This window comes from Pleurotus ostreatus (assembly GCF_014466165.1).
Source record: "Pleurotus ostreatus strain PC9 chromosome Unknown scaffold_1, whole genome shotgun sequence".
NCBI classification, from domain to species: Eukaryota; Fungi; Basidiomycota; class Agaricomycetes; order Agaricales; family Pleurotaceae; genus Pleurotus; species Pleurotus ostreatus.
In genome coordinates, this window is record NW_023503156.1 from 1,326,928 (window position 1) to 1,354,625 (window position 27,698).

A 27,698-nucleotide genomic window follows, 5' to 3' on the forward strand; every position below is an offset into this window, starting at 1 on the left:
ATCAACAATGCAAAACAAACCTTCTCAGCTCATACATAGAGTCTCCACCGCGGGCAGTGTTTTCTAAGCAAACTAAACTTCAGAAACATAATTATATATGTCTGGAGATGTTCTGTGGTTCATATCTAAGGCGCCATGGCTACGCAGGTCATGCTAGTTGTCAAGGCTAGTGGTATAAGTAGTATCAGTAGTATTAGTATTTAAGAGAGTTCGGTAGACAGCTGCGGTAGACTATGTATGTATAAAAGGCATAAAGTATAAACAAGAAGTAGGAACTTCAGATGGACATGTATTGGTATCTTATGACGTGCACAGTCTCTGCCAATAAGTAGTAAAGCAAGTCCACTGAGTCTTGAAATTACGAAGGGAAGTTTAATAGGTATACGGGGCGGCGATGTGGCTTCTTGCGAGAAGGCTACTCCTTGCTAAGCTGATCCTCTTCAGATGCTTCTTCCGCGAAGTTCTTGCTAGCTTCGTTGAAGTTTGAACCATCAGAGTCAGTTCGATGGGTTTCCGGGTCCTTGGCACGGCGAGAGCTATTCAATGCAGTGGGCTTCAATACCAAAGGAATCTCGGTCAGCCCGAGTTGCTTGCAAAGGTCGAGGCATCTGTGATCATCAAGAAAGGACTCAATCCCGGTGATTGCACAATCACCAACACCTGAATCACTGAAAGAATTACAAGTCAAGACTTGCTCCCGCATTCGATGATGTGTTACATACCCATCGAGAGTGTGGGTCATTACGTCAAATAGCACCAAGCCATCCTTTCCCTTGATGCGAGTGGGTGTGCCTAGCCATCTCGGTCAACAATGATCCGATAAACCAATGAAGACTCACCTTGGATATCAGCAAAGACAAGTAATCGATTGCTATGACCCCAAACAAAATGAGCGAATGCATATATGGTTTGGCTGCTCATGTTGCGGCGCTGGGGGCGATGGGCGAGGGTACCACTGAACTTGGTGACTGTTGATGCCCGTTTTGGCTCTGCAATCCAAGTTATCCGCTCCGTGTTGCTTTCGACACCAGATGCAGGGGTTGGGGATGTAATCTCCTTTGCGAGGAAGGCATTGGTGAATATAATATCTATTAAAAAATATCAGCAGAGATGCAGGACTCGGAAGGTGATTCAATTTATATTTACCTGTATTGACACTCACACCGGGGTAGGATGTCTTGCAATATTTGTAGAACACTTGGAGGAACCAGTTTCCCCATGCGAGACGAGTGATTTCAGCCTTGACCTGAATCTCATTCTTGGCAGCCGAGACCATGGACTGGTCAACATCGTCAGAATCATCTTCACAAAGGCGAAAGAAGCGCTTGAGGATGTAGGGAGATCCATCTAGAGCAACAAGCTGGTACCAGATATTCCATTAGTAGTCATAAAGCAGGCATGACAGACCTTCGTGCTTACCTCGTACGCAACTTTCATTGTCCCAGTGGCAAAGATCACATTAGAAACATATCCGCTTAGCTCCAGATCAGCAACGGTGAAGATTGGTGTCCCTAATTCAGGATCCATCACACAAGTTGTTTTCTTGAGCGTCACCATGCTTCGCTCCACGCGCTGGCTGGCTCTGCTAAGGTTAAAGCTTGAGGAAAAGTCTGCGATCATGGTATCAATCTCGAAGTAATGAAGTACAAAATGTTCACCTCGTTTTTGAACTTGTCGGGATTGCTCCAATCCACCAACCCGTGAGTCAGCACGCAGTCGCTTGCGCGATTGTGGGGCAGTGAACAACACAGATCCATCATTTTCATCCCCGTTTATTCTGCGTGAGTACTAAAGTAGAAATTAGAACAACAGGAATGATAGAAGCTACTATTACCCACCGCATCATAGTCAACATACATATCAAAGCATAGGACAGGATGCTTTTGCTTCGACTTGCCAACTTGTTGCTGCCAGAACTTAGGCACATTGTCGATGTAAATACTTGCATTGGCTGGAGAACTATAGTAGCCGTAGAAGTCGCCAACATTTAGCGTTAGGGTATCAGAATGGAGAAGCCGGTTACCGGCAAAGCGGTAGGAAACCTCTTCGCTAGGGTGGTTGTTAAGAAGTGCGTAGCATCAAGGGGATCAACCATACCTTAGAAGAGGGGAAGAGTGGACACGTGTCCATTCTGTGTTGATATTCTTCACAATTTGAGCTTTTGCGTCTAACAAACATCAAATTCAGTCACAGATTAGCGCACTCAGTTGACATGCATCACCAATCATTAGAACCGAATTGGCAAACTTGATTGCTGAGCTACCCAGATCATCGTTGATCTTCTTTGGGTTATTGCTGACCCGAACCTACCAATATCCACACTGTAAGTGAATCGCCATGAGTAAACTATAAAATGTACCTGAAAACAAAACAATGTCTTAGGCTCGCCAGGAGCACCACCACCATGTTGATGTTGCTGTAGAGTAGCTGTGGAAAGGTGAGTTGTCGGGCCCAACCCGGTGGTCTGGGTTACATGCTTCAAGCGAGTCCGTGTTGCGGCAATCCGAGCTTGATTGGCATCTGAGATATTGGTGCTCCGTGCTGCTGACGGGGTAAGAGGTCCTAAAATGAGCCTATGAGTGCCGCCTTGTATTCCAGCGTAGAGGGATTGACCTGCATGACCCTCATCGTTGAGAGCTACATCGAGGGTGTGGGACTGACGGTGGCAAGCTATGGCGCCGCAAATCTGGATAGCTCCAGTTGGTGGCATATTTCGCCGTGTCACTCCGCACATTTGGCACTGGGGCCACATCTAAAGGGATTATTGGATTAGGTAGAACGATAGCTAATGGAGAATATACCAGTAATTCTGTGTACTCCGGTGTTCCAATGGCATGAATACCAAGCTTTTGACATTTTTGGCATGGGCCGCCCTGCGTGCGCAGCGGAAAGGACACTCCGCAGTCTCCGCACACCTCATCGGCATCACTGATTGTCTCTGGCATTGGCTGAAATGGAAGGGAGCGTGAGCGTAAAGAAGAAATGAGTGTGAAGGTGTGAATATAGATGGTGGTTGGAAATAAAGGAAAGTTGCGGAAACCCTAGTTGAAAAAACAAACAAATACTCACTGTACCCTTTCACGCATTTCACATTATAGCAGTGTAAAGGTTGCAACTGCTAGCTACCTTGCATGCCTAACCCGACAGGAAAGAACAGTCAAGGGAAGAAAGAATGTAAGTGATAGCCTTTGACAGACCGTAAAGAGGATATGAACCGTACTCACCTAGATCCTCCTGACGATGTCTTGGAGGCAAGTCTCCGGAAGTACGTTACGCGTGGTCTGAGTCAAAACGATAAACTGAAGAGGCTTGTCGATGACCATCATCTCTCTATCGGGTATGTCCCAGTCCGCAACACTCATGGTCACTGTCGTCCTGATTGGTATAATTAGACTATCAAAGTTAAATCAATTAGAGCGGAAGTTCAACATACCTTCGCTTCGACGCTGTGCGCCTTCCGTTGATATCGTACGGCAAGCAGTGGTGGATGAGGTCGACAAGGATGTTGCACAGCGTAACGGGCCTGCTTTTGTCACAGGGAAGCTTCGGCTCATGGGGATTATGACGCCTCGGTAAGCATAAAACCGCAACGGGTTATGTCGATGGCTCTAAACAATTTAAATCAGTGATACTGTTCGTAAAATCATGCACGAATATTACCCTGAAGGCTTTGATGTTCGGTTTCCAGGGAAAGTGCGTCCCAAGATCCCCCGGGGCACCCTTACCGCCATTGGTCCATACCACGAAGTTTCCGCTGATGGACATGAGAAGATTGCGCAACAAGCATTGAAGATGGGCGAAGTTGGCATCTCGATCTATGGGTGGAAGGATAAGTGGTCGTCCGCAGCGTTATGGGTGGTAGCAGTTCCGGATTGCCGTAGCGCCGGAGCAATAGGGCATCTATACCTTGACTTCATTGAGCGCATTGGTGGTGGGTCCTGTGAACCATGTGTAGTTTACTAGAATCACTGATAACAGAACGAACAGGCATACCTTTACAGATTACGGTTGATAAAGGCTCGGAGACCGGTTGGCAGTGTGCAATTCAGTATGCGCTGAGGTCAGTGACCGACTGAAATCTGAGACATGCTCTGACGTTTCCTCGCAGGGAAGTGTTTGCACCTGATGTTGACGAAGATACATACCCACCATTTGTTGCCCTGAAAAGTGTTCACAACGTCGCAATCGAGGGGTTTTGGCATTGGCTGCGACAAGGGACAGGTCTATCCTTGAAGGAGATTCTCCTTCGAGGCAAAACAGAGCAGCTGTTCAGCCCGAGCGTTGGGCTTCACAAGTAAGCGGTGATTGTGTTGCAGTGAAAGGAAACACTCATAGACGCGCCTAGGGATCTATTCAATTGGATATTCCCACCACTTGTCCAAGTCGCTTTGGACGACTTCTGTACCGCGTGGAACCATCATCATATCCGTCAGCAACCAGATAAGGACATGCCCTCTGATCACGTTCCCATTGATGCACTCGAACATCCACAATATCTCGCCGGACTCGATTGCCGAATTCCAATACCTGCTGAGGTGATTGGCCATCTCCGAGAGTTTCTGACGGAGCAAGTTGGGCCGCGAGAGGCTTATTTACAGTGGGTTACTGAGGAGTTCAGCCAGCGCGCACATGAGGTCCATACTTCACTGAGAATGCCTACTATTACACTCGAAAATGCTTGGGATATATTTGTTAAGATGTCAGACGCAATGAGCTGACAGTACTCAGCAATATACTATGTTTACCGTTATCACTCTATGCTTCTACAGTGTGCGTTGTTGGTTCATGGTTTACGAGTTCGTAGCGGAACTTGAATTCGAACCGTGTAGCTCCCGCTTACCATACAATCCGCGCAGGGGTTGCATCTTATGATTGGCTTTTAGGAGGCGTTCTAGTCCTTGAGTGTTCTTAAGAAGAAAACTTCGTTCCTAAGAATATATTTCTTGGTGTCGGTATGGCGGCAATTGGGTGTGGGAAAGTTTGTCGCGATAACGTGATCTAGCGCGCCGTCCAGATGTGGCAACTCAAAGTTGAACTCTGCGTTGAACCTCATCGCATACACACCGGTTTCTTGGATCCAGCAGAGCTCGAGCATGACATTGGACAGCAGTGGATTCAGCGATGTCGGCCGCTATGGCACTGTATATCTCATGAAGAAGCAAGACCCTGCCACCCCCGTTACTGCGTTTCCTCTGGACGACGAGGAGACGACATTCGGACGCGATCAGTCGTGCAGCATAAGACTCTACTACCCGCAAGTTAGCCCTATCCATGGTAAGATCTACTTCGAAGACCGCAAGGTAAGCGGCTGCACTGCTCGAATGAAGGAACCGGTAACTGATGGCCTGCAGGCATTTTTGGTAGTTCTGGGGGCCAGCGGTCTGTTTGTGGACGGATGCAAGGTCTTGCCAACGGCAGCGGGCACTTCCTCGCAGCATTCCCCACGAACAATTCCCCTCACGAACAATACCGAGATAGAAATACAGAGCAAACGGTTCAAGTTCACATACCCTCCGAAGGAACTACGAGCTGCACTACTCGCTACGCCAGCTAGTACGTAAAGTCGGTCCATCCTGTAATGGCAGGTAGTTGATCATTGTGATAGGAACTACCCAAACCCCCCACCGCAGGCGCGCCCTTCGTCTGTCCATGATCCAGAGCGCCCAAGTTTTCACTCCGAGACCGAGCCCTGATCCTAGAGAGAACCTTCGCATCCTTCAGAGCCCTCTACGACCGTTCAGCTCTCCCAAGAAGCCGAGCCCCTTGCAAACACCTAGCGACCATGAAGAGGAGGAGGAAGAAATTGTTCTGGTAGATGGCAATCATCCACGGGTCGTCGAAGACGAGAAGGACCTTATCATCCTGGAAGATGTTGAGGTCGAGATCAATGATGTTGAGCAGCCGCAAACAAGGGACGTGACTATGTTAGCTCCACCGTCTCAGACAAGAAACCCCCCGCCGCAAACTCCCCAACGAAGGGCACGTCCCTCTTTACATAAAGCGGTCCTCATCCGCTCTGCCCAACGGGCCATCATGAAGGCAGAGATCGAAAGAGAGGAGGAAGAAGAGATACAAGAGGTCGAGGAGTTCGCCACCCAAACGCACAGCGGTAGTGAAGAGAGTTCAAGTGAAGAGGAGGACGAGGATGAAGTAGAAGAGGACATGGAGCCACAAGGCATGACCCCTACATGGAGGAAGGGACTTGATGCGGTCCAGAGGACCCTCTGGCCTTTCGGTAGGGAGCCAGAAACGGGGGACTTTGCGGAGGTGAGCTGAATCCGACCGTTTTCTGTCATCTTACTTATGCTAGATTAGGACCACGACGAACCTCAAACAGACGAAGCGAAGACTGATAATGAACCACCTCGTGCATATGGCAACTTTATGACCCCTCAAGTGCCCCGCAGGACTGGCGATGCTGGACGATTGTCCATGGGAGGCGAAGCTCGACGTGTGCTAGTCGAACAGAAATGGCGAGTAAAGGATATTGAAGTTCCACCTCCCGTCCAGGAAATCAAAGAAGAAGATCGCACACTCGATGTGGGGCTGAGCACTCCTCTGGGCAGTCGAGGTCGCGGTCGAGACAGATTATCTGAACAAGAACGCAAGGTAAGAATCAAATTCTCTTGTCTATCATGGCGCTTGTTCACGGGAGTGATATAGGCAATACAAGAGCGACGGCGTTCTGCCCTACGCACGCCCGACCCCTTCTTCGGCGGTCAAACACCTGGCATCCGTCATTTCCCTGGTTTCCCGGCATCCCCAACCAAACCCACCTCTAATCCCTCTCCGACCAAACTATACTCCCCGATGAAGACCATCCCTGAGCCTAAGGAGGAGGAGGAGGAGGAAGAGGAGGACCTTGATACCCGCTCATTGCTGGATAAAATGAAGGAAACTGTTGCAGAGATGAAGAGACGAAGGAGCATGGCACCTGTTGGCCTCGCACCTGGGACACCTGACAGGAAGACTCCGACAATGGGTATGACTCCAGGAAGGCGGGCACTACCTACCGGCGGAGACCGTCGTTTCTCATTGCTTGCCCCCGCCGTTCGCGAGGAAATATTCGGGAATGAGGAAGAGGACGAAGCTATGCGACCGACCGAGGATCCGAGTGATGAAGAAATGGTTGACGATGACAAGGAGAACACGACTACGGAGCCAGGACCTATCACCAGTGGTACTCCAGTGAATCCGCTACGTCTAGCCCCGAAGACGCCTAAGATGGATGGACTACGCCATATGTTTGCCGCACCAAAGCCTGTCCCGCCAACGCCATCCTTTGTTGGCGTAAGGGATATGTTCAGAACAACAGAAGCGCCAAGGGTTGCGACGCCTACGTATGAAGGTATTGGGGAGCTGATACGAACACCAGTATATGAGGAACCACCCACAATCGTGGAGTCGGTGGCTACCGACGAAGCTAGCAACCCAGAGGAACCCTCGCAAGCAAAGCTACCAGACGAGGAGCCTGTGATCGAAGATGATTCCCCGGAAGTCGAGGAGAAACCCAAAGCAGCACCCAAGTCCAAGCTAGTCAAACCGACCAGAATATCCAAGCGATCGACGCGAAACGCAACATCTAAGGATACACCATCGCTTGCTGATGATGAAGCAACACCAGGCTCGCATGACGGAGGCAAGGGCGATGACCAGAGTGAGGCGGAGGAAGACGATGCCGACCGTCTTCGACATAGCAAACGACTACCTAGGCCTCGAAAAGTTGATGAGCCTCGCCAGGTAGATTCCCTTCTCCTAGGCTGGATTAAATAATGACCACATTTTAGGTTCCAGCAGCTCCATCTAAACCTGTAAGGACGCGACAGCATTCTGGAGATAAAAGCGAGGTAAGCCACAGACGTTATCGAACTAGTGTTCGTGACTTATTCCCTCTAGGGCTCGAGCTCGGGACTCAAGCCACGTTCACAATCTAAGGTACCGGCCACCAGGGCAGCAAGCAACGAAGTAGTTCAACCAGCTGTGCAGCCTCGTCGTAAAGCTACCACTACGGCAGTGGAAGAGCCTTTATCCTCCGAAGTGACTGATAGTGCGCCTAAGCGTCGGGCACGGAAACCCACGTCGAAAGCCGATGAGCCTCACGAGTCTTTAGTAGAAGAACATCCTCCAAGTTCGCTGCCCAAAGCTACACGCAAGGGAAGGTCCGCAACGAAGTCTAACACTGACACTGACCCGCCATCGACGGCCAACGAAGCGCAGAGCGCTATTGTACCAAAACGGAGGGCTCCGCCTCGAACACGAGCGAAGGATGTTATCAAGGAAGAAGACACCGAGGATAGTGATTTGGCCAAAGTTGTGGAACCACTTCCGAAACGTCGCGTAGGCCGACCAGTGGCAGCCAGCAAGTTAACCTCGAAGGCCGGGACATCGTCACAGAAGGCTACCCCTAATGCATCCGCTGGGACAGGCAAGGAAAACACGCCTGGCACGGGTGACGATGAGGAAGACGTGCCAGACAAACCTGTCAAGCCCAAGGTCTCAAGAACGAAGAAAGTTGTCAAGGAGGAAGTAGTTGAAGAAGCGCCGAAACGTACGAGAATCACGAGAGCGAGGACGAAGACTTGATCAAGTTATTTCATATTGTTTTCCGCGTAGTGTATGAGTAATGTTGTGGAATTGTATATCTACATCAATGAATTCGTTCACGACGATTCATGAGGCACAGGCTGGCGTTTCTATATTCTGTGCTGGCGAGGCCTTTAGCACCTTGGCTGATGTGTTGCGTAGTTCATGTTCAGTGAACGCAAGGATAGGATAAACTAGTGTAGTGCTTGGCCTCCGATGTTTTTTCGGACGCAAGATTACACACGAGGGACGTGAAACAAGGTGAAACCTGACCAAAGCCATCAGAGTTCAGGCTTTCATAGATATCGGGGGATCAGCGTAGAATGTGTATTCGTATAGACACCTGTACGGAAGGTATCTACAAACGTTAAGAACACCCGGATGCACTTTTGACCAGTTCCGTAGCTCCAAACAGCTTCCTCTACGCCCAATTGAGCCTGGGGAGAATAGCTCTCGCAGAAGCCGGGCTAGCGGAAGTAGCGGGTGCAGACTCGGCTGCTGATGCGGCTGCCACGGTCGCAGAAACTCCTTCACGTGCGGCCGACACAGCTGCCTCAGTCGCACTCGCGCGCGCGGAGGTGGCGGATGCCACGAGGGAAGAAGGGGCTTGTTGCGAGACTGGAGCTGCCGGGCTTGCGTTGCTCCCGGGGTGGGAAGGACGTGGGGCGCGGAAGGCGTTGAGAAGGCCAGCGGGGTTGGCAGAAGTAACAGGGACAAATGGCGCGTCTGGACCCGAGCACGCAGTCTCCGTGAAGCTAATCATCATGCTGACCTTTGGGTTAGGCCACTATGGATGCAACGGGGAAGCTCAGCACTATCAGATGCCTACAGGTGAATACTAACTTACGAAAGTAAGGCCGTGGTCGGGCATCGGGCACGTAGCACCAATTCGTCTCAACCTGATGAAGCACTTTCCACCAGAGCATGCCGGGATACCCTCGAAGACGCCGGCCTGAGCCGCGTTGGTGTTGAACTTGATGTGTGTGCCGCCAGCACCATTGTCAACCCATCCGATAGTCCCCTTAGCATTCTCAGGTCTGCCCATCTGGTCCTGAAGAAGGAATTGTCCGTCCGTAGGCACTGCTTCTCCCAACGCGCAGTCTGTTGTGCTGCGGCAAACTTTGAAAGGAATGTCCTTGAAGAACCCATCCTTTGCGTAGGCCGGGCCATCGTGGTTGGAACCCAATTGGGTGCCATCGGGGAATTTGAGGATGTAGCAGTGCCCATACTGGATACCGAGATCGTCGGTGTCACCGCAAACGGGGTCGGCAAGGTCCTGGCACGTAGCGCGGGGCGGGGACTGCGCACATTTACCGTTCAACCAGCTCATTCCGGCGGTGCAGCACCCCCCGGTCTTCGTGGCTCTGTCACCGACAAATACCAAGCTAGGGGCACAGCATCCTCCAAGACCAGAGGCTTTATCCTGCGACCAATTTTGACCACCGTCGCAGCAGCCACCCTCGAGGGTGGTTTGGTTGCCGGTCCAGGTTTGACCAGGGGAGCAGCACTAAGGATGAATTTAGCAACAGTAATGTAGCGGACCAATGAGTCGTACCTCTCCGATTTGAGCGGTTTGGTCAAACCAAGTAACGGACCGGGGAGCGATACAGCAGTTTAATACTTTGTCTGGGTCGCCCTGTCATGTCATCGTCATGAGTATCGTGCATTGTTCTCTAGTAAATCATTCGCCTACAGGCAAGAAGAACGGCGTGGCGTCGCCGAAGCAAGCCTGAGCAGCGTCTTTGGAGTTGCCGAGAGCTTTAGCCTGAGCTTTATCGCCAGCTGCATGAACAACAGCGGCAAAGACAAAGGCGAGTAGAACAGATCCGGTGAAAGTCATTGCTACGTGCCGTAGTATTGCTGAGAGCGAAGAACTGTTGGCTGGGGGAGTTGAAGAAAGATGACTCTGCTTTAAAGGTGACGGACGGTGCACCAGAGGGTATTTTGAATCCTGAGCCTATCCTTGGATGCCTAGAATGCAAACCACGCCATTTTTGACCATGCCTGTAGAAGGACATCTAGCGAGTGTCGGTGAATTTATAACTAAAACTGTGGTAAATCGGACGACACCAATGAACAGATGCGCACTTGTAGTAAAGATACCAAGTAGATGCCATTGAAGATGTAGTGGCATCCGCGAGACATACGCGGGCGAGGGTGTACTCAACTGTGTGGTGTCAAGGTACCACCGGGAGTTCCGCCTGTAAGCGACGAGTAAACAATAACTCTACATGATGAAAAATTGGGCGTGCTTATCACAGCACCTTCCATTAGAGCGGGAGACGAGGGTGGGCCGTTCGGCGACGTTATTTCAGCATGCACGGAAGACTGATACATATAAAGGCTTGCCGCTTTTGACCACGGGGATCGAAAGTCGGTATCATCAGAGCGCCGAAATCCCCAAAAGATCGAATGAAGCACACGTAAGATCCTTTGTGGAGCACGAAGTTCAGAAATGAAGGAGTCGGTCCAGAATGCAGTTGGTGCCAGCCAGAACATAAGGCTGTCAACTGAGGCGCTCCTACCCCAGCCAGAGTTTGTCCTCGCATCAAAGAAATACAAGCAGAAGAAGGGCCAAAGCGCACGCCGGCGTACGGAATAGACACAAGCAGGCATGCAGGGTCCGGGGAAGTGTCTATCCTACAAGTCGAAACGCTTGCCCCATCCATGGATGTGGAAAGAACACATTCCTTGTTTGAACTGTCGAACAGTGTCGCATTTCTGAATGGGGATCACCGGGACAATACGAAGACTCATAAGCACAGCCAGAATCTCCAGACAAGACAGAGCGTCGTCCAGATGAGTATTAGTGGCAGCGAAGAGGATGATGCTGCACATCTCGACCCGGCAAAAATGAAATCCGAGATTAATACGACATAGAGAATGCAAACGACGGCGCGAACGAAGAGTTTGGGGAATCCACTGAGAGCTTCGGATGGATATGGCATTTTCCTCTAGAATGTCGCGATATTTTCCTGTCCACTGAGCATGAACTGGAGAACGAGTTACAAGGAAGGACAATCTGGAGGCGTGAGACTAAACGCCTAATTGAGTGCAGAGCGTCCACATCTGGTAGCAATCATGTGATTCGTCAGGGGGGTTAGGAGGATGGGGCTTTCCTCCTCGTACCTTCCATGGCCTCTTGTGTTTCTTTGCTGTTGTTTTGATCAACGGGCACTTAGCACAGGGGTAGCGCGTTCGCTTCGCACCGTCATTTGGTCACTGTGTCATGCGAGAGGTCGTGGGTTCAAATCCCACAGTGTCCATTTTGTTTTATTGCACTATGACTTTCGACCGCGCTGCAAGTGTCTTTTTCGTTGTCAGGAGGTGCGTTACTGTAATGAGGGATTGTAGTTATCAGACCCGTATCTTCGACCCGCCCACGGCCCCGAGTAGAATTCGTTGGGACGATGGCCTGCAAGCGTGCCGTCGGAACTTCAACGTTGTATATCTGATACTACATCAACCTTGATTGATACTTGAGATGTTCTCCAGGTGACTCGTGGTCTAATTGATCCTGTCACACCGCCCTAGATCTTATGGTTTGGTTCATATACTAGGCCCAGTTGTTTGCTCGATGCGCAACACTCACTACCACGCCCCCCCTTGTCCCCTCTCTCCTCTAGGTCACCCAACCATCGCCACGAATGGACAACAGCAGCACAAATCAGTGGACGTTGAAATACATGGAGGAGGAACGTGTGCAAGCGTGAGGCCGGTTTCGTTTACATCGATATCACATTCGCTCAAAGTTCGCACTCTTGCGGCGCCATCGTCGACCTGTAGCCTGGAGCCACTCGTACGCCCATATTCTTCCCTTACATCAACTGGGGCCCATGACCGCTCGGCCAGCTCTTCGGAACCTTCTTCGAGGTCCTCCTGTTCGGTATACTGATCGTGCAAATACGTTCGTTCCTCCGAACTTGCCTTCGAAAACCACCCGTTCACCAACAACGTCTTAGATGACTACCACAAGTCCTTCCCTGGCGACAGGGCGCTCCTAAAGCTTGCAGGCAAGTGGTAGGCGTTACTTCGGGATACTGAGTTGTGACTTCCTATATGTTGCGGTTTCCGTTGATCTGTGGAACAAGGTACTATTCGGCGAATCCCAGTGGATATTGACCACCATGATTCCAAGCACCATAGCCGCCCATGCGATGGTCGCCATTGGTAAGTTCTACCTTCAGTGCCATTGCAGGTGGGCCGGCTCCTCAATGTCGCTCCTCTCCCGGCAGTCGGATTGATCTCGCAACTCTTCTTCGCGTGGAGAATCTTCCAGCTATGTCGGAAGCGCTGGCTCCTCGTCCTCACCTGCGTCGTGCGTGAATCCGCTATCATCCAATATCAATATCTTCAACTGAACAGCGAATATGAATACGACAACTGTGCATCATCGATCGTAGTTGGCCATCTCCGCGTTTGTGTCGCTGATACTCGTCAACTTCCAGCCCAATGTAGCCGATACCGCTAAACGTTCTCTTGGAACTGTAGCGACCCCCGTGCGTGTACACTCCAGTATGCCTCCAGTCGCCATCGATCAACCTGTTCTTGAATAGTTATGGATGGGGTTCAGTGTTTCCTGCGACCTGTCCATCACTCTGTCCATGGTTATCCTTGTAAGCATAATGCTGTCCATCGTTGATCCTGCCCACTCACCGTTGGTTTCAGATGTTCAAGGCGCTGAAGGAGGCCATCTTCCGGAAGACGCGGCAGACTCTTTCGAATATCCTGAGATTCACGCTCGAGACGGGTCTCCTTACGACAGCCGTGATCGCAGTGCAGATCGTGTTCATGCTACGAGTGGTAAATCCGACAGGGGACGAACCAACGGGCCTCAGGTGGCGATATATCTTGTAAGCCATCACAGTAGCGCGCTAGTCACCCGGCATTTATATGAAGTACGATGTGCGACGCGTGATACAGCTTTTATCCAACCGGCGTAGTGTGAGTTGTGGCGTGTGTCGGCTGTGAATAGGGTCTGACGAATTTGATAGGTACTCGTCTTGGCTGCTCGCGTCGCTCAATGCGCGGGCTACGATCGCAGACGACGGCTCCCTTGTTCTCAGTACGATATCAGCACTTCGATCTACCCAACCAACCCCAGGCACCGCACGCCCTGGAAATGGTATGTTCGGACATGTCGAGCCCGTCGTTGGTAGCCAGTGAGATCCGAAGCGCAGTGGCATCCTTGAAGAGCGCATTCTACCTACTTGAGGATTCAATTCATTTGTAAAACATATACTGCTGCCAGCAGATGCGATACGGGCCAACAGTTGCGAGGACTTTCGGATGTGTTGAGAGCGCTAGTCAAATGGCTAGAGCGATCAGCGTGCTGATATGGTAGCAGCGGAGGCGTCATGAGATGGGGACGCGAGCGCGCGGTAGACAGTCTCTATAGGGAACGCACCACGTACAAGGGCTTATGGGCTAGTGAAAACGGAGCGGGGAGTGGGGAATAAGAATCCGAGGCTACGGTGTGCAGTATCCGTTACACGGAGTTGGGGGTACTGGCTCGAGATTCAATATCATAGGCGAGAGTTTGGAGAAGGGGAAGGTGGACAGTTGATCAAGTTACATATGAGGGTGCAAGGAAAGGCGGGTGCACCAGGCGAGTGGGCGAGAAAGTCTGAGGCCAAGGGAGCGAGCTCAGCGTCGACGAGATCGAATTCTAGGTTCCTCCGCGACGACCATCCAGTCCTTCATTCTTGAACGTTACCTCTAGACGTCTGTTCGGCGCTTAACCCAAAACTATTTGTCCATGTTTACTCTAAAACTTCCATTGACCTTGTGCAGAGCCTCTCTGCTTCTCGACGGTCGTCTGGCCACAGATCTCTCCCTCAATGTCCCCCAATTTCCTTCTGCAACCAAGTCCCTACAGAGGACGTCGGTAGAACATCGCTCCTTTTGTGAGTAGTGGTTCACATCAGTTGCGATCAAATTTCACGTCTTCGACGACATTTCAGTCGTCAGGAGCAAATGGAGAGATCGATTTCGGATGAAGATCTCAAAATTCAGAACCCTCGCAAGGTAGAGCCTCTGTAATTCTGTGAGTATTGATCTCAATGCAGCTTCTCTCCGTGATGAGACTTCGAAATTTGCACGTCAGTCGGAATGTCGGATTTTTACATTTGCCATGTTGGATGACACCTATCGCTTTTACTGAGATTTTGTGCATGCTTGTCTGTTGTTCGAATGCTGACTCAAGTTCCTACGACAGATCTATCCTGGTGACTGAGTGAAGAGTACACGCTGATTTGGTGAGTACTGCGTTTGCTGGGTTGGTGAAGCGGTATTAGCGGATAGACACTACCTCGACGTACCGTAGACCACCCTCAACTATCGTTTGCACGTCGAGCTGCGAATTAATGTTTCTACCCCAGATTTCGGATTTGATTATACCCTGAGCCTGTCGCGCACGTACGTACGCCTAATTTAAGGCGAGTATGTATAAATAAGATATGCTTCATCCATACTCGCTTAATGTGACATTGCGTTCCTCCACGCCATTTTGGTGCCCACTGTTCTCGCCTTCTCCACGGAATCCATGTTGCGCCTCGCGATGTCGACAAACGAGATGACTGCTGCGGTTATCGACTATGGATCCATTGGGCCTTTCAGCGAGGGGGTGTAGTACTTCGGAGGGGTGTAGTACTTTGGAGGGATTGAGCAGTAGCAAGCGCAAGCACAGGCAAGGACACTGCATGTAACCCTCGTAACCGGACCGAGGTCCATGTAGTTGAAGTAGAGATGGTGTCGGCTAGAAAGTGCAGGGCGCAGTGCTGAATCAGAAGCGGGTAGCGTTGAAACTGCAGGACAGGGTGGAGACTGAGAACCAGCAGATGGCTTAGTAATAGTAAGTGAGACCTTGGGAGGTCGGCCCGAGTAAGCCGAACAGCACTAAACACGACGTGCGCGACACCATCCATCCACGAACACCACGAACACCACGGACATCATACCATCCCCATATCCCAACCCCCCTACTTCTCAGTGTCGTCAACATAACGTGGGGTACGGATATGGATACCGATGGAACGAGCGAACGCAAACGGAACGAACAAAGGGGTGGAGGGAACAAACGGGATAAGCGGACGGGAGGGGGAAAAGGAGGAAGGATGAAAGCGATGAGTAAGATGAGAGGGATGAAAGCGAGGAAAGAGCTCGTTGATGGATGGTACATACATGATACGCCCTGAAAGAGGCGAGGACGGGTGGGATGAGGGTGAACTGGGGCGCGAAGGGTGAGGCCTGGGTGGAGAGGTGAAGAAATGAAAAGGGAAAGAGAGGGAGTGATGCTTTGAGCCTGGGGACGTTGAGGGATGGAACCCCCATACATACGGAGTGGATCGTCGGAAAAGCCTTCGCTGGGGGGGGCGATATGAATGACGCGTGCCTCGCCTTTGCGACCTACTCGAAGTGAGAGGTAAGTTGTAGTAGACTAATTCGACTCCGCGAACATAGACTAGGCGGACTCTGGGGCATATTGGCCTCACCATCCTTCTTATCCTTCTTACGCTTCAATTGTGAATTTTACCCAAGCTCGTTTTGCCTTCAACGCCTTCGTAGCAAACCCAAACTCTAACCCAGGAGAAGGTGAAGAGGTAGATGTAAACGGATCCAAATCTAGTCAAATTTGCTTCACAGTCGCTGGGTAATCCAGTAGTCGAAACAGTGCGTGCTTTTTAACGTGTTCAAAGCGCCGACACAGTACACGTCTCCCACCCGATTAACAACCACCAAACCTCCGGATGTGCGTGGTATTCCAAGTGCGTACGATATGGCGATCTCTAAAATACTGTGCGGATATGAGTATAGTACTGGAATAAGGGCGTCAGCAGCGTGTTATGCGTTATCCTGGTGAACGTACAAACCAAGTTGGTGAACAATCGCGCTCCCAGTAAAACACCCTACGTACGCACGAGCGCGGCAGACTGCGCGTCGGAGCCACCCTGCCGGGAAGAATCGTCGCTATCGAGTTCATCTAGCTCGTCGACGTCGTCGATCGAGGCCGAGAGCGGAGGACGCGGCGCACAAATCCTCGCCATGACGATCCGGTGCTCTTCGTGCACCCCCACGACCCAGCTCTCCAAATTCCTAGTGAACCCGAAAGACCGCTGCTCCGCAAACGCATCTGCGCAGCGCACGGCTTCCGTGGCGATGATCAAGGCCTCCGACCACCGGCCCACGGATCGGAGGATCTGCGCGTAGATTCCCAGGCAGAGCATCTCGTCGATGGCCGAGTCGTACGGTCTGCAGATCGTGCGCGCGGACGAAAGGGCGACGTGCTCCTCTCCAGAAGCCTCCCAGCAGACCGACGGGCAGTCCGGGTCGTGCTGCGGAAGCGGGGCCTGGCGCTGCATCGCGAGGGCCTCCACCGCGTATACGAGGGCCTCGTCGAAGCAGCCGTTCGCAGCGAGGTGGTTCGAGTATAGGCGCAGGCTATGCGCGAGATCCACACGGTAGTCCTCCTGCAGCACAGCCGCCGTTTCCCTGCATATATCGACCGCGCGCTTGGCCGCATCCAGTCCTTCCGTGGTCCCGAAGTGGATGCAGGACAGCAGCTCAAGGCCCCAGGCAACACACGGCAGGTACGTCCTCGGATTCCTCCGCATGAGGGCCTGGTATAAATTGACGACCCCAACGCAGATCGCCGCCGCGTCGTCCTCCAGCCTTAGGTCGAACAGGTATTTGCCGAGGTACAATAGATGGACGGCGCCCTCCCAAAGCGCGAGGTCCGACGGGTCGAGTTCGAGCAGTTGCAGCGTCTCGATTGTGGCCATGCGCATGAGGCTCGGGCGTGACGGCCACCTCCGCTCTGTGCGGTACACCACACAAATGGGGCCGCGCGTTTCCTCCACCGTGAACGCTTGCGTCGCAGATATACGGCCGAGCAGGTCCGCCGCCCTCCGCACCTGGCGGTGCAGGAACTGGTAGTCGAAGCCGTCAAGCTGAGCGGTGCGGTCGAGAGACTGGTCACGGCTGGTTACGAACGGTGTTTAGCGGATGTGCAGCAAACGGGGCGCTTACTGAGGCGGGGTATGTGCCCGATTCGTGTGAGGCGATGAAGAACGGGGAGAGCAGGGTCTCCATCCTGTGCATCGCTCCACGTATGTCGGACGTCGCGACGAGGAGTTCGTGATCCGCCCGCTCAGCTCGCAGAGAGGCAATCATCTGAGGCGAGGGTGAGCTATACGTTCGATATGACTAGGAGTGACCGCCTTACGGTGAAGCGCCGGTGGACCGAGGAGACGCGATCCCGGAGGCGAAGTATATGACCTTCGATCTCTGCGTCCTTGAGCCAGGCGATAACATAGTACCTCGCAGAGGAAAGGCGCGTTTTAGTTCTGCGCTGTTCTGTCAGTTTTTGGCAGCGCTCCAGGACATTGATCAAATCGCTAGACCACGAACAACAAAAACAAAAACAATATGAGCACGGCCTCAGAGTTCGATGGAATACACTAGCATACTGACGAGTGGAGCTTCTCCAAGGAACGTGTTGAATCCGGATCGAAGCGGTTGAGCCCCCCGCCCTGACATAGCTTTTGCAGCGCCGTGAGCTCATCTACGATATTCTCAACAAGCTGCTGGAGGTTCCGGCGAGTTTGTCCGACCTTGTGCACGACCGTCAGTATCGTCCAAGGGAAACAAGCCCGCACTCGTATTGCAGGATTACCTTATCCACAGAGTCTTTGATGCGCTTCGCAATGTCTACGAATGAGACGACTGCTGCGGTTATTGACAGTGGATCCATTGGGACGTGCAACGAGGGGGGTACTTCTCTGGAGGGATTGAGTCACTGGCAACGGGAGCAACCCTCTTTAAGCAGAGGCACGGCGCTCAGCATGGTCATTGAGTTGATTCCTTGGTTGCGCCATGAGGCAAGGCCACCGGAGCAACACTGTCTGTATGTCGTACTTCATCAATTGATCATCGGGATGTCAGCCCCTCCGGTAGCTTCGACGAGCCGTTCAATGTTGAAATACAATTTGAAGGAGATGGGGAAGTGCGTGGTGAGCGGGCCAAGCTGAGATGATTCGATAACCCATGGCGGAAGTGACGGATGGTGGCCATAGAGGAACGAAAGACAACGGGAGGGATGCATGACAGTGAACGAAGTCACCGTTCAGAAAGACTTGCCACTGCGAAATCGCTGGACTCAAAGCGACCACACCGCCAAAGCTACTAGGAACTCGCGATCCACTCGCTGATATCGCTGAGAGTCTCCCTATCCTAAGTGAACCCGATTTGGAAGGTCGATGCCCCTGTCTACTGCATTCGGAGAACAAATACCAGCAAACAGGCATCGAACAGGAGCCGCGTCTAAGAGCCTCGAAAGTTGACGTTGAGCTTGAACGAGTGCTACCACCACTTCCGCGTGGGCCCACCATGCCCCTCACCCAAAAGCAATTCGTCCTCGGTTTCGTCTCCCAGCGACGCGGCACCATATTTCTCATATGCGTCTTTATTGCCTTCATGCAGGCCGGCCTCTTTTCCGGACACTGGTCACACAACCACCTCGACGCGTATCCGGACCAGATCGTCGAGGAGTCCTACTGGGGCTCGCAGGCTGCAAAATTCCTGCGTCTAGCGGAGTCGACCAAGAAAGTCGTGAGGGAACACCCCATTCCCAAGTTGATGGACCAGGCAGAGGCCAGATTCAGAGAGAAGGTCGACAGGCAGAGTAAAACCCTCCAGGCGGCTGTCAAGGAGTACAAGAGGAGGTACGAGCGAAACCCGCCCAAAGGTTTCGACGAATGGTGGCACTTCGCCAAGGCCAACAACGCGACATTTGTGGATGAGTACGACGGTCTGGTGTCCGACTTGGCACCATTCTGGTCATTATCAGGGGCTGAACTGCGACGGCGGACTGAACAAGTGAGTTTCCTCGCTTTCTTGTCTAAAGATGGGCTATTGTGACCTTGGAGTAGGTAGGCCAACTTCCGTCCATTGATTTAGTGCGGCTCGAGAAAGGAAAAACCTCAATAATCAAGAATGACGACTTCAGGGATTCCGAGGCCATGGCCAGAGCACATGGGTTCCGCAGGATGATAGAACGCTTCCAAGACAAGGTGTGTGATTCTGCTCCCCCGTCAAACAATCCAGTGAACATTGTGACGCAAAGCTGCCGGACATGAACTTTCCCGTAAACGCAAAGGCAGAAGGCCGCGTTCTCGTACCATGGGAGCACCAGAAATATCCGAATCTCACCAAACAAGACTCTTCTGGTAATTATCTCTTCGAATTCGTTGCAACTCTCACAACAATGTTAGGATAGGTGGCGTTGAAGATATGCTGGGAGGGCCATTCCCCGCCGACTGGAGAGGCAACGGCAACGTCTGGGAAGCATGGCGGCGCACTTGTCCTCCATCCTCCCCAGCCCGACGCTTATTCGCCTCCGTGCGCAATACCTTCACCAAGAAGGTACCGAATTACCTTGCAGCGAACCACACATCTCCGGGCAACGATTTCAGTTTCGTCCCCGCCACCGCGTCGAAATTCGATTTTTGCGAGAAGCCGCACGCGCATTATACTCAGGGGCATTTCTTCTCAGATTGGCGCACCATTCCTGTGCTTTACCCCGTCTTCAGCCCAGCGAAGACCGCGGGGTATCTCGATATTAGGATACCGAGTCACTACTACTATGGTAGCACGAAACGCTACACGTACGGATGGGATCCCGTCAACATGGTGTTGAAAGAAGTTGACGATATGGAGAAACCTTGGGAGGCGAAGGTCGACAAGATCTTTTGGCGAGGCGCAAGTACTGGTGGGGGGAGTCACCCTCCCGGATTCTCGCATCAATACCAGAGACATCGGTCCGTTCACTTGCATTGAAAAGTGTCTTCGTTTACCCACTCTCTTTATAGGTTCCTGCGTATGACGTCCGACACATCCGACGCGAATCGTACAATCACCTTTGAGGATCCCCCAGGCTCGAAGAACTTCGTATCCGCCGCCGTCCCCCTCGCGAAACTGAACGAGGAGATTATGGACGTCGCCTTCGTCAAGATCACCGATGCGGAGAACTACCCAGGCGGGCTCCCAGCTATGCAGCAACACCATCGGATGGCGGACTCGGTGCCACTGGGCAGGCATTGGGCGTATAAGTACCTGATTGATATGGATGGTATGGGGTATAGTGGCCGGTTTATGGCGTTCCTTGCGAGCGACAGCGCGGCGCTCAAGGCGACGATATACGAGGAATACTACTCAGATTGGATTGAACCTTGGTGAGTCCACGCATACCACGTATCCACATACACACACGCGTCTATTCTTTTTGCTGATCTCTGTGATGTGAGATAGGGTGCACTTTATCCCGTTGTCGAACAGCTATCGGGAGATCTACAACATCTACGCGTACTTTTCTGGTCCCACGAACTCTACGATACAAGCCGTGAACGGGACGCAGACGCAGGGGGATTCTGATTCCGAGTTCCCTCTACCGCTAGAACCAGAACCGAGACTTTCGGTGGAGGGCAATAGGAGGCTGCGCAGGATTGCGAGAGCCGGCAAGCAGTGGAAGAAGACGATTGGGAGGACGATTGATATGGAAGGTGGGTTGCCTTGCTTGACCCGCTTGTCATTCGAACTCACCGTATGCTGTAGTTTATGTGTATCGCCTATGCCTGGAGTGGGCTCGATTGTTCGCAGACGATCGTGACTCTATGGACTTTAATCTGTAATCGTTGCTCGTTGTCGTTTTTATTTCCTCTAGACTCATCGCAGGCATGTATCATTATTAGCATCAACATTGAACAAATAGCATTTCATGACATAATTAGGGAACGTATTTCAATCAGCAGAGTCTTGCGGGGAAAGTTGGTCAGGATCAAACACGTTGCAACGGCATGTCTTTGTTTATCTTAGCTGCTGCGTAGGTGCACACCTCCGCATGGGATCCATCATGCAAGGCTGCCCTTTCATAAGAGTGTATCGTCACGCCACTGACCCTTTAAACTCCACCTTTTCGACATCGAGCGACGAGTAGTTTACTCTCTCTCCACCCACAAATCTCGCCAACATGATTAATAGCATGCCCACGCCCCGCGTGTTGCCTTCTCCATCATTATCGACAGCCAACCTCCCGTACAACCGTAATCCCAACGATTTCCAGATCGAGAGGAGCCCCAGACCCGTGGCAGCGTCGAAGCGAACCTCGGTGTATGGTGGCAATCCTTTCCTCGAAAGCGATTACCTATTCAGGGAAACGGTGTCGAAATTCCTTGTAGTGAAGGATCGGCCAACGACGGTGTCAGGCCGTATACCGCTCGATCCATCGCATCTTGTGCTGTTCTTCCGGTCGAAGGTACGTACCAGTCAGCGATCACTCTTGCTGTTGTTGCGCCGTTCGTGACTAATGGGTGGACAGAGCGGCATCACGCACTCGCTCGACTTCCCGATCGATGTGGACTACAACACCCCGCCTGCGCTCGATGTGCTGATCGCTGCGTGCAGACCGCATCCTTCATCAAATGTGGACGGCCTCGATCGCGAATCGCTGTACTATCCGTCCAATCTCCCCCTCACGACCTCCCTCGAAATCGCGAACCACCCCATCCTCGAGGCGATCCGCAACACGCTGTTCCCCGCCCTGCCGACGGGGCATTACCTCACCGTCTCGCGCGATCAGCTGGAGGTCGTCGCGGTCGGCGGGCGCATGGATCCGCAGCCGCAGGAGCTGAGGAACGATGGAAGGTCGGCGACGATCATTGTGACGCTCCCGGTGCGGTTTCGCGGGGGCGCGTTGGTTGTGCATGATCCCGAAGGCGGGTCGGAGAAGTATGATGGGCGTGGAGGCAAGAGCGGGGACATTGAATGGACTGCCTTCGTCGCGGACTGTGATTACGAGGTGGAGACGGTCACGAAGGGGTGCCGCATAACACTGAGCTACGGAGTGTATCTCAAGACCTTCGGCCCGTCTGGGCTGAATCCCGATCCTCTGATCAATCCAAGCGACAATTTCCTCGATCTCCTGTCGCCTATCTTCAACCTTGCCCGCGGACGCAAGATCGCGTTTTACATCATGAATGACTATGAAGTCAACCCTTCGGAAGTCCTGGCTGAGGCTTTGGTACCAGAGGTAAGCCACATATTGTGTTGCTTTCTGTGGCAGGAAGTAGCTGATTTCGCTGCAGTTGAAAGGCGGGGATTCGGTGCTTTATCATGCGATGAAGTATTACAGTTTGGTGCCGGAGCTGCACTGGACCGCGGGAGGGTATATATGGCCCATCGACAAGACCGTCGAGCTTTCGAATGAGGATATCTCCTTGAACACGTCCGCGCACGGAAGGAAAGCCATGGGCGTGGTGAATGGCGGCCACAGGAATAGCCCTGCCATGCGTGGCGCTTTCAGCATGTACGGAGACCAAGACACCGACGGCGGCGAGACGCTGAGGATGCGGGTCGAGGATAGCGGCGGAATTCCTTTGGCGGATGCGGATATCGTCGTCTGCACGAATTGGGATCCTAACGCGCCTCCGGCGATTGGCAAGGCTCGGGTGCCGTTTGTCTCTGGTGGCGAACTTGAGAGGCTGGTTGTTAACGTCTTAATGGTCGTGTATGTAGCTTGATCGTCTGTGTTTCTTTGTGGTTTTCTGTTGGACGCTTTTTTACATTACCCCACGGCATTTGTTTCTTCCACTTGCATTTATATTTTGATCAGGTTCTTTAGTTTGTCACATGTTTTCCTTTTCCAAGATCTGACTCCTTCGCCTCATCTTTCATCATCGCATTTGTACTCTTTACCTTACGAACTACTCAATACATGAAGATTTAGCCCCAAGCTTGTGTAAGGAACGGACACGCTCGGATGCCTACTAGTGTGCGAAGTCTTCGAACCGCACCATGTGAAGACTTGGTTGATGGAATTCGTTCCAACACCTCCGGAAGCTTCTCCATGGCGTATGGGCAGAAGAACCCTCATGACCGGACCACGGCGTCAGATTTAAATAAACACGGTAGTCTAAGCTTCGACGCTCCCAGCCTTACCTTCTATTCCAATTCCCCCGCCGATGTCTCTGCCAATCGACGAGAAGCGGTTATCCACTTCCGAGAGACTCTACGCTGTCTCCGAAAAGGACCTGGAAACAACGGGGACTCGAGAGGCCGTAATCGGTGATCTAGATAATGGGGAGATCAACGAGATGGCAGTCGTTGCTGAGGGAGAAGAACGAACAACGTGGTTCGTTTGGATTTTGGTAGCATCTTCTGCTATCTCGGGCCTGCTCTTCGGTACGTATTGTCGCCGAAATTGACTTGATCGAGAACGTACTGAGCAGGTGGTTTAGGCTACGATACGGGGGTTATATCCGGCGCATTGGTCACTATTGGCTCTGATTTAGGACCTGCAGAGTTGTCGAATGGCCAGAAAGTAAGAATATCTCTTGGGCTCTAGCCAGAAGCGTACTGATGGTTATGGTCAATGTAGGAATTGATCACGTCTTCTACCACGCTTGGCGCCCTGCTTGGTGGCCTCGTCGCTGGTATACTCTCTGATTGGACGGGGCGGAGACCAGTGCTGGGCATCGCAGACATTATTTTCATAGGTGGCGCCATCGCCCAAGCCGTTTGTCATGATGTTTGGAGTATGGTAGGAACGACAAATTTTGTCCAAACGTTTTGATCAATTTACCCGCCCTAGATCGGTGGCAGGTTTCTCATTGGCATAGGTAAGGCGTGTTGTCTGGATAAGATCTTACAGGAGCTGACTGTTGGGACATTCAAGGTGTCGGTCTGGCAGCGTGCATAGCACCTTTATATATTCAGGAGCTTTCCCCAACGAGACTCAGAGGACGAATGGTTGTCCTGAATGTAGTCATGATCACTCTGGGTCAGGTCATCGCATATGGAATTGGTGCCGGATTCGCTAACGTGCAAAGCGGTTGGCGATACATGGTTGGACTGGGAGCAGTGCCAGCAGGAATCCAAATATTCCTGTTGTTCTTCATGCCAGAGAGTCGTGAGTATCATCGCTCTCGATATGAGTTTCTATTGTAGATGACATCTTTCGAATAGCGAGGATCCTTGTACGAAGGGGGAACCTAAGCGCGGCGCATGCTGTAATGACGAGGGTTTATGCTCACGCAAATGAGAAGGATGTAGATCTAAAGGTTTGCGAACTTAGCATTTCTGTAGTCAACTGACCTGACGCTATTTACTAGGTCAAAGTCCTTCAAGCAGCAGTTCAGCAAAGCATCAAAATCACCAACTCAACAACACTATTCCAACGTTGTAGATCCATGCTAAGCAACCCGGTCAATCGTCGCGCCCTCAGTATGTCCAACTCCATGAAATGAATCATATATCACGCTGATAGGCGATTTATCAGTTGTGGGATGCGGAATGCAAGCCTTTCAGCAATTGTGCGGATTCAATACCTTGATGTACTATTCCGCAACACTGTTCAAAGATATTGGGTTCGACCAGCCTACAGCTGTGGGGCTCATAGTATCTGGAACGAACTTCGTCTTCACTCTTTTCGCACTCAAGTGGATCGACAAAATCGGCAGACGAAATATAATGATCTGGACGGCTCCGGGTATGATATTTGGCCTGACGTTCGCCAGCATTTGCTTCCATTGTGAGTACCAAAGATCTCCCCTTCGTCGGACGCAACTCATGATCGCTGTCGCTCACCCAGTCTTGACGAGGAATACTGGTGGTAACCTTATCGAGAATACGGAGTACTCAACCGTCTGGTCGGGCTTGGTCTTGTTCTCGATGATCTTATTTGTTGCATCGTATGCCACAGGATTGGGGAACGTACCTTGGCAGCAAGGCGAATTATTCAGTCTCGAAGGTAATGTCTACCTGCCATTCTGTATGTTCGACACGTCCTGACATCATTGGAAGTACGGGGTATCGGCACCTCCTTGGCAACAGCGACAAACTGGGGCGCCAACCTCCTCATTGGATCAACGTACCTTTCACTGATGGCTAAGATTACGCCTTCTGGTGCATTTGGATTCTACGCTGGGATGTGCCTATTAGGCTGGGTATTCTGCCTGTTCTGCTTCCCTGAGACGGCAGGCCTCAGCCTCGAGGAAGTCGGGATGGTGTTCAAGGATGGGTTTGGCATCAAAGAAAGCCAGAGACTGAGGAAGGTCAAGCAAGCAATGAAGATCGAAGCGATCAGCGCAGAAAATAAGAGGAATGAATCGGGGGTAACGAATAATCAATAGGGGGCAGTCGATTGGAAAAGGGCTTGATTACTGCTCGTCACGACGTCTTTATATACCTATGGTCGCTTTGTAGCTGTCCAAAAGGATGTTTCATATACATAGCCTAGCATCCCTTCAGAGTTGCTGCAGTATGTTGTCGGAATGGTACGTTCGTTCTGAAAGAACGTTATGTTTGAGCTTCGTGTATATGAAAGGAAGATTACTCGTTACCGATATGTCGAAGCCAATCTCTCGGCAAAGGCTCTTCACTTCTTCCAAGTCAAGCTCAATGGACGGGTCGTTGGTATTGTTGTTTTCGAAATGCCAGAGAAGGGGACCTAGACATTAGTTTAGTATGACCATCCCTACATGTCGCGGTCACACTTACCTAGGTTAATCCACACTCCGCCTGGAGCGAGGATTTGGTGGATAATCCGTAGGTAGTTGACCACATTTTTGGCCTAATTGAACGGTCAGATTAATTCTTGAACGACAGAGAAAGGCCGCTCTGACTGTGTCGATGAAAAAGCATGTCACGACGGCATCCCAATGACCGGCCGACGGAGCACCATCCTCTGGCTCTTCTGTTTCACCATATATTTCCTCAAAGTCACCTGTGCGAAGGATCACCCATCATCATACAAGTCAAATACCTTTACACATACCAGCCACTAAAGAAAAGTTGGCACCAGAGGGGAGGTCGGAAGGTAAGACATCGGGGATGCGGATCGATCGAAGCATGGCTTGCCGGTTGGGTACGTTGGAAAATGAGTGCACGTAGGGATAGATAGTGTACTTTTCAATCTGATCGGTCCTTGTGCATAGGTTGAATAAACGAGAATCATTCGGAGGAGACCCAAATCTACCTGTTCAATATATGGAAGGACGGTAATAACATATAATGGGAGAATTCGTTAGCCTGGCAGGCGAACCCTAGTGGAGATATTGATATTCACTTTATACATGCGAGGAAGCACAAATGCAGACATACCAAGTTTTGCGATGTCATATGCAAGACGTGCAAGACCACATCCGGGGACTAGAACTCTAAAATTTCCTCTGATCCGTCGTGGCGCACTTTAGGCTAAGTTGTAAGAAGGGTGAAGAGACACACCTTTCGGCTGGAGGTATATCGGAGAAATGGTTCAATAAGGCCTCTTTCATTGGCGCATAGGCCTGCTCCCGCTCTTCTTTCCCCTACACGTGAGTATTCCAACTGATCAGTTGGAGGAAACGGTGACGGCATGCATGTATACTGTACCTCAGCACTCCAGTCTCGCACAAACTGCTTGATGGTGCTGCGTAGTTTATCCATATCGAAATCCGAGGAGGCCGTCTCAGAACGGGACGAAGGGCCTCCGTGCGAGTGAGAATGGCTGCCGTGATCATGCGAGTGTCCATGGTCATGGGAGTGCCCGTGCTGTCCTGGTTGAAAGCGTCGGTATTGTTTCTAACAAAATATCAGATCAAGTACCAGAAGGACCGTCGTGTGGTTGCCCCTCAGCCACATCACTTGGGTGTTCCTCTTCAGCACTTGTAGAGTCTACGTTATGCCCAAAAATTGCTGGATCCGACACGATGAGATCGAGGAAATCAGCGTTGGCCTTGATAGCCTTGTCGACTTCATCTAGTTTGCTTTTATATCCCACTCTTCCAATAAGTTCTCGATCTGCGCGGGGGATAGTGAAGAGGTCCTTTCGACGCCTATTATTCGCGGCGAGCTTTCAGAATCTGGTAGGTATAGAAGGTCTGGGTGGAGAATCCAGGAAACTGACCGAGTATCGTAGGTAATTTCGAAACGTTGCGATAACCCGAGAGAAGTGAATTTCCTCCTCCTCAGCGTCTTGTGCAGTTGGCGACTTCGACATTTAAACCTTTGCGTAAATTCGTGAGCTCGAGAAATGAGAGATGTAGTATTCAGCTTCAGGTGCAAGTTCCCCTGTCGATCAAAGT

General features: G+C 51.5%; 10 protein-coding genes and 1 non-coding gene across 11 annotated transcripts; 7 read left to right on the forward strand and 4 right to left on the reverse strand.

The window, feature by feature from the left end:
* Positions 1-415: 415 nt before the first annotated feature.
* Positions 416-2,752, reverse strand: PC9H_000433 (uncharacterized protein; the record flags this gene model as incomplete). Its single annotated transcript, XM_036770089.1, has 9 exons — positions 416-668; positions 723-792; positions 840-1,088; positions 1,147-1,360; positions 1,420-1,788; positions 1,839-2,049; positions 2,098-2,167; positions 2,222-2,306; positions 2,360-2,752. The coding sequence occupies 9 exons, from the start codon at positions 2,750-2,752 to the stop codon at positions 416-418; spliced, it is 1,914 nt and encodes a 637-aa protein (XP_036635934.1).
* Positions 2,753-3,131: 379 nt separating this feature from the next.
* PC9H_000434 (uncharacterized protein) lies at positions 3,132-4,718 on the forward strand (the record flags this gene model as incomplete). The annotated part of the gene is made up of 7 exons (XM_036770090.1): positions 3,132-3,174; positions 3,229-3,337; positions 3,393-3,572; positions 3,627-3,931; positions 3,988-4,060; positions 4,109-4,294; positions 4,346-4,718. 7 exons carry the CDS (start codon positions 3,132-3,134, stop codon positions 4,716-4,718), a joined length of 1,269 nt encoding a protein of 422 aa, XP_036635935.1.
* A 375-nt stretch (positions 4,719-5,093) lies between these two features.
* Positions 5,094-8,583, forward strand: PC9H_000435 (uncharacterized protein; the record flags this gene model as incomplete). Its single annotated transcript, XM_036770091.1, has 7 exons — positions 5,094-5,300; positions 5,352-5,553; positions 5,606-6,267; positions 6,316-6,609; positions 6,664-7,740; positions 7,788-7,847; positions 7,897-8,583. 7 exons carry the CDS (start codon positions 5,094-5,096, stop codon positions 8,581-8,583), a joined length of 3,189 nt encoding a protein of 1,062 aa, XP_036635936.1.
* A 421-nt stretch (positions 8,584-9,004) lies between these two features.
* PC9H_000436 (uncharacterized protein) lies at positions 9,005-10,423 on the reverse strand (the record flags this gene model as incomplete). The annotated part of the gene is made up of 4 exons (XM_036770092.1): positions 9,005-9,370; positions 9,431-10,090; positions 10,139-10,219; positions 10,277-10,423. 4 exons carry the CDS (start codon positions 10,421-10,423, stop codon positions 9,005-9,007), a joined length of 1,254 nt encoding a protein of 417 aa, XP_036635937.1.
* A 1,332-nt stretch (positions 10,424-11,755) lies between these two features.
* Positions 11,756-11,849, forward strand: PC9H_000437. The gene has a single exon. It is a non-coding gene; the product is annotated as a tRNA-Ala (tRNA).
* Positions 11,850-12,710: 861 nt separating this feature from the next.
* Positions 12,711-13,749, forward strand: PC9H_000438 (uncharacterized protein; the record flags this gene model as incomplete). Its single annotated transcript, XM_036770093.1, has 7 exons — positions 12,711-12,753; positions 12,819-12,982; positions 13,032-13,082; positions 13,140-13,199; positions 13,252-13,436; positions 13,507-13,527; positions 13,578-13,749. The coding sequence occupies 7 exons, from the start codon at positions 12,711-12,713 to the stop codon at positions 13,747-13,749; spliced, it is 696 nt and encodes a 231-aa protein (XP_036635938.1).
* Positions 13,750-16,490: 2,741 nt separating this feature from the next.
* Positions 16,491-18,334, reverse strand: PC9H_000439 (uncharacterized protein; the record flags this gene model as incomplete). Its single annotated transcript, XM_036770094.1, has 5 exons — positions 16,491-17,552; positions 17,611-17,754; positions 17,807-17,978; positions 18,055-18,194; positions 18,257-18,334. The coding sequence occupies 5 exons, from the start codon at positions 18,332-18,334 to the stop codon at positions 16,491-16,493; spliced, it is 1,596 nt and encodes a 531-aa protein (XP_036635939.1).
* A 635-nt stretch (positions 18,335-18,969) lies between these two features.
* CAP10 (capsule-associated protein CAP1) lies at positions 18,970-21,269 on the forward strand (the record flags this gene model as incomplete). Its single annotated transcript, XM_036770095.1, has 7 exons — positions 18,970-19,458; positions 19,512-19,652; positions 19,706-19,808; positions 19,859-20,399; positions 20,451-20,813; positions 20,890-21,140; positions 21,193-21,269. The coding sequence occupies 7 exons, from the start codon at positions 18,970-18,972 to the stop codon at positions 21,267-21,269; spliced, it is 1,965 nt and encodes a 654-aa protein (XP_036635940.1).
* Positions 21,270-21,607: 338 nt separating this feature from the next.
* On the forward strand, positions 21,608-23,156 carry PC9H_000441 (uncharacterized protein; the record flags this gene model as incomplete). Its single annotated transcript, XM_036770096.1, has 3 exons — positions 21,608-21,892; positions 21,956-22,666; positions 22,722-23,156. 3 exons carry the CDS (start codon positions 21,608-21,610, stop codon positions 23,154-23,156), a joined length of 1,431 nt encoding a protein of 476 aa, XP_036635941.1.
* Positions 23,157-23,597: 441 nt separating this feature from the next.
* On the forward strand, positions 23,598-25,766 carry ITR2 (myo-inositol transporter; the record flags this gene model as incomplete). Its single annotated transcript, XM_036770097.1, has 10 exons — positions 23,598-23,817; positions 23,874-23,956; positions 24,014-24,175; positions 24,227-24,254; positions 24,311-24,544; positions 24,601-24,695; positions 24,747-24,858; positions 24,914-25,165; positions 25,226-25,384; positions 25,438-25,766. The coding sequence occupies 10 exons, from the start codon at positions 23,598-23,600 to the stop codon at positions 25,764-25,766; spliced, it is 1,674 nt and encodes a 557-aa protein (XP_036635942.1).
* A 56-nt stretch (positions 25,767-25,822) lies between these two features.
* PC9H_000443 (uncharacterized protein) lies at positions 25,823-27,613 on the reverse strand (the record flags this gene model as incomplete). Its single annotated transcript, XM_036770098.1, has 11 exons — positions 25,823-25,921; positions 25,977-26,083; positions 26,134-26,206; positions 26,259-26,359; positions 26,411-26,559; positions 26,612-26,678; positions 26,737-26,804; positions 26,860-26,942; positions 27,007-27,170; positions 27,220-27,466; positions 27,521-27,613. 11 exons carry the CDS (start codon positions 27,611-27,613, stop codon positions 25,823-25,825), a joined length of 1,251 nt encoding a protein of 416 aa, XP_036635943.1.
* Positions 27,614-27,698: the final 85 nt, after the last annotated feature.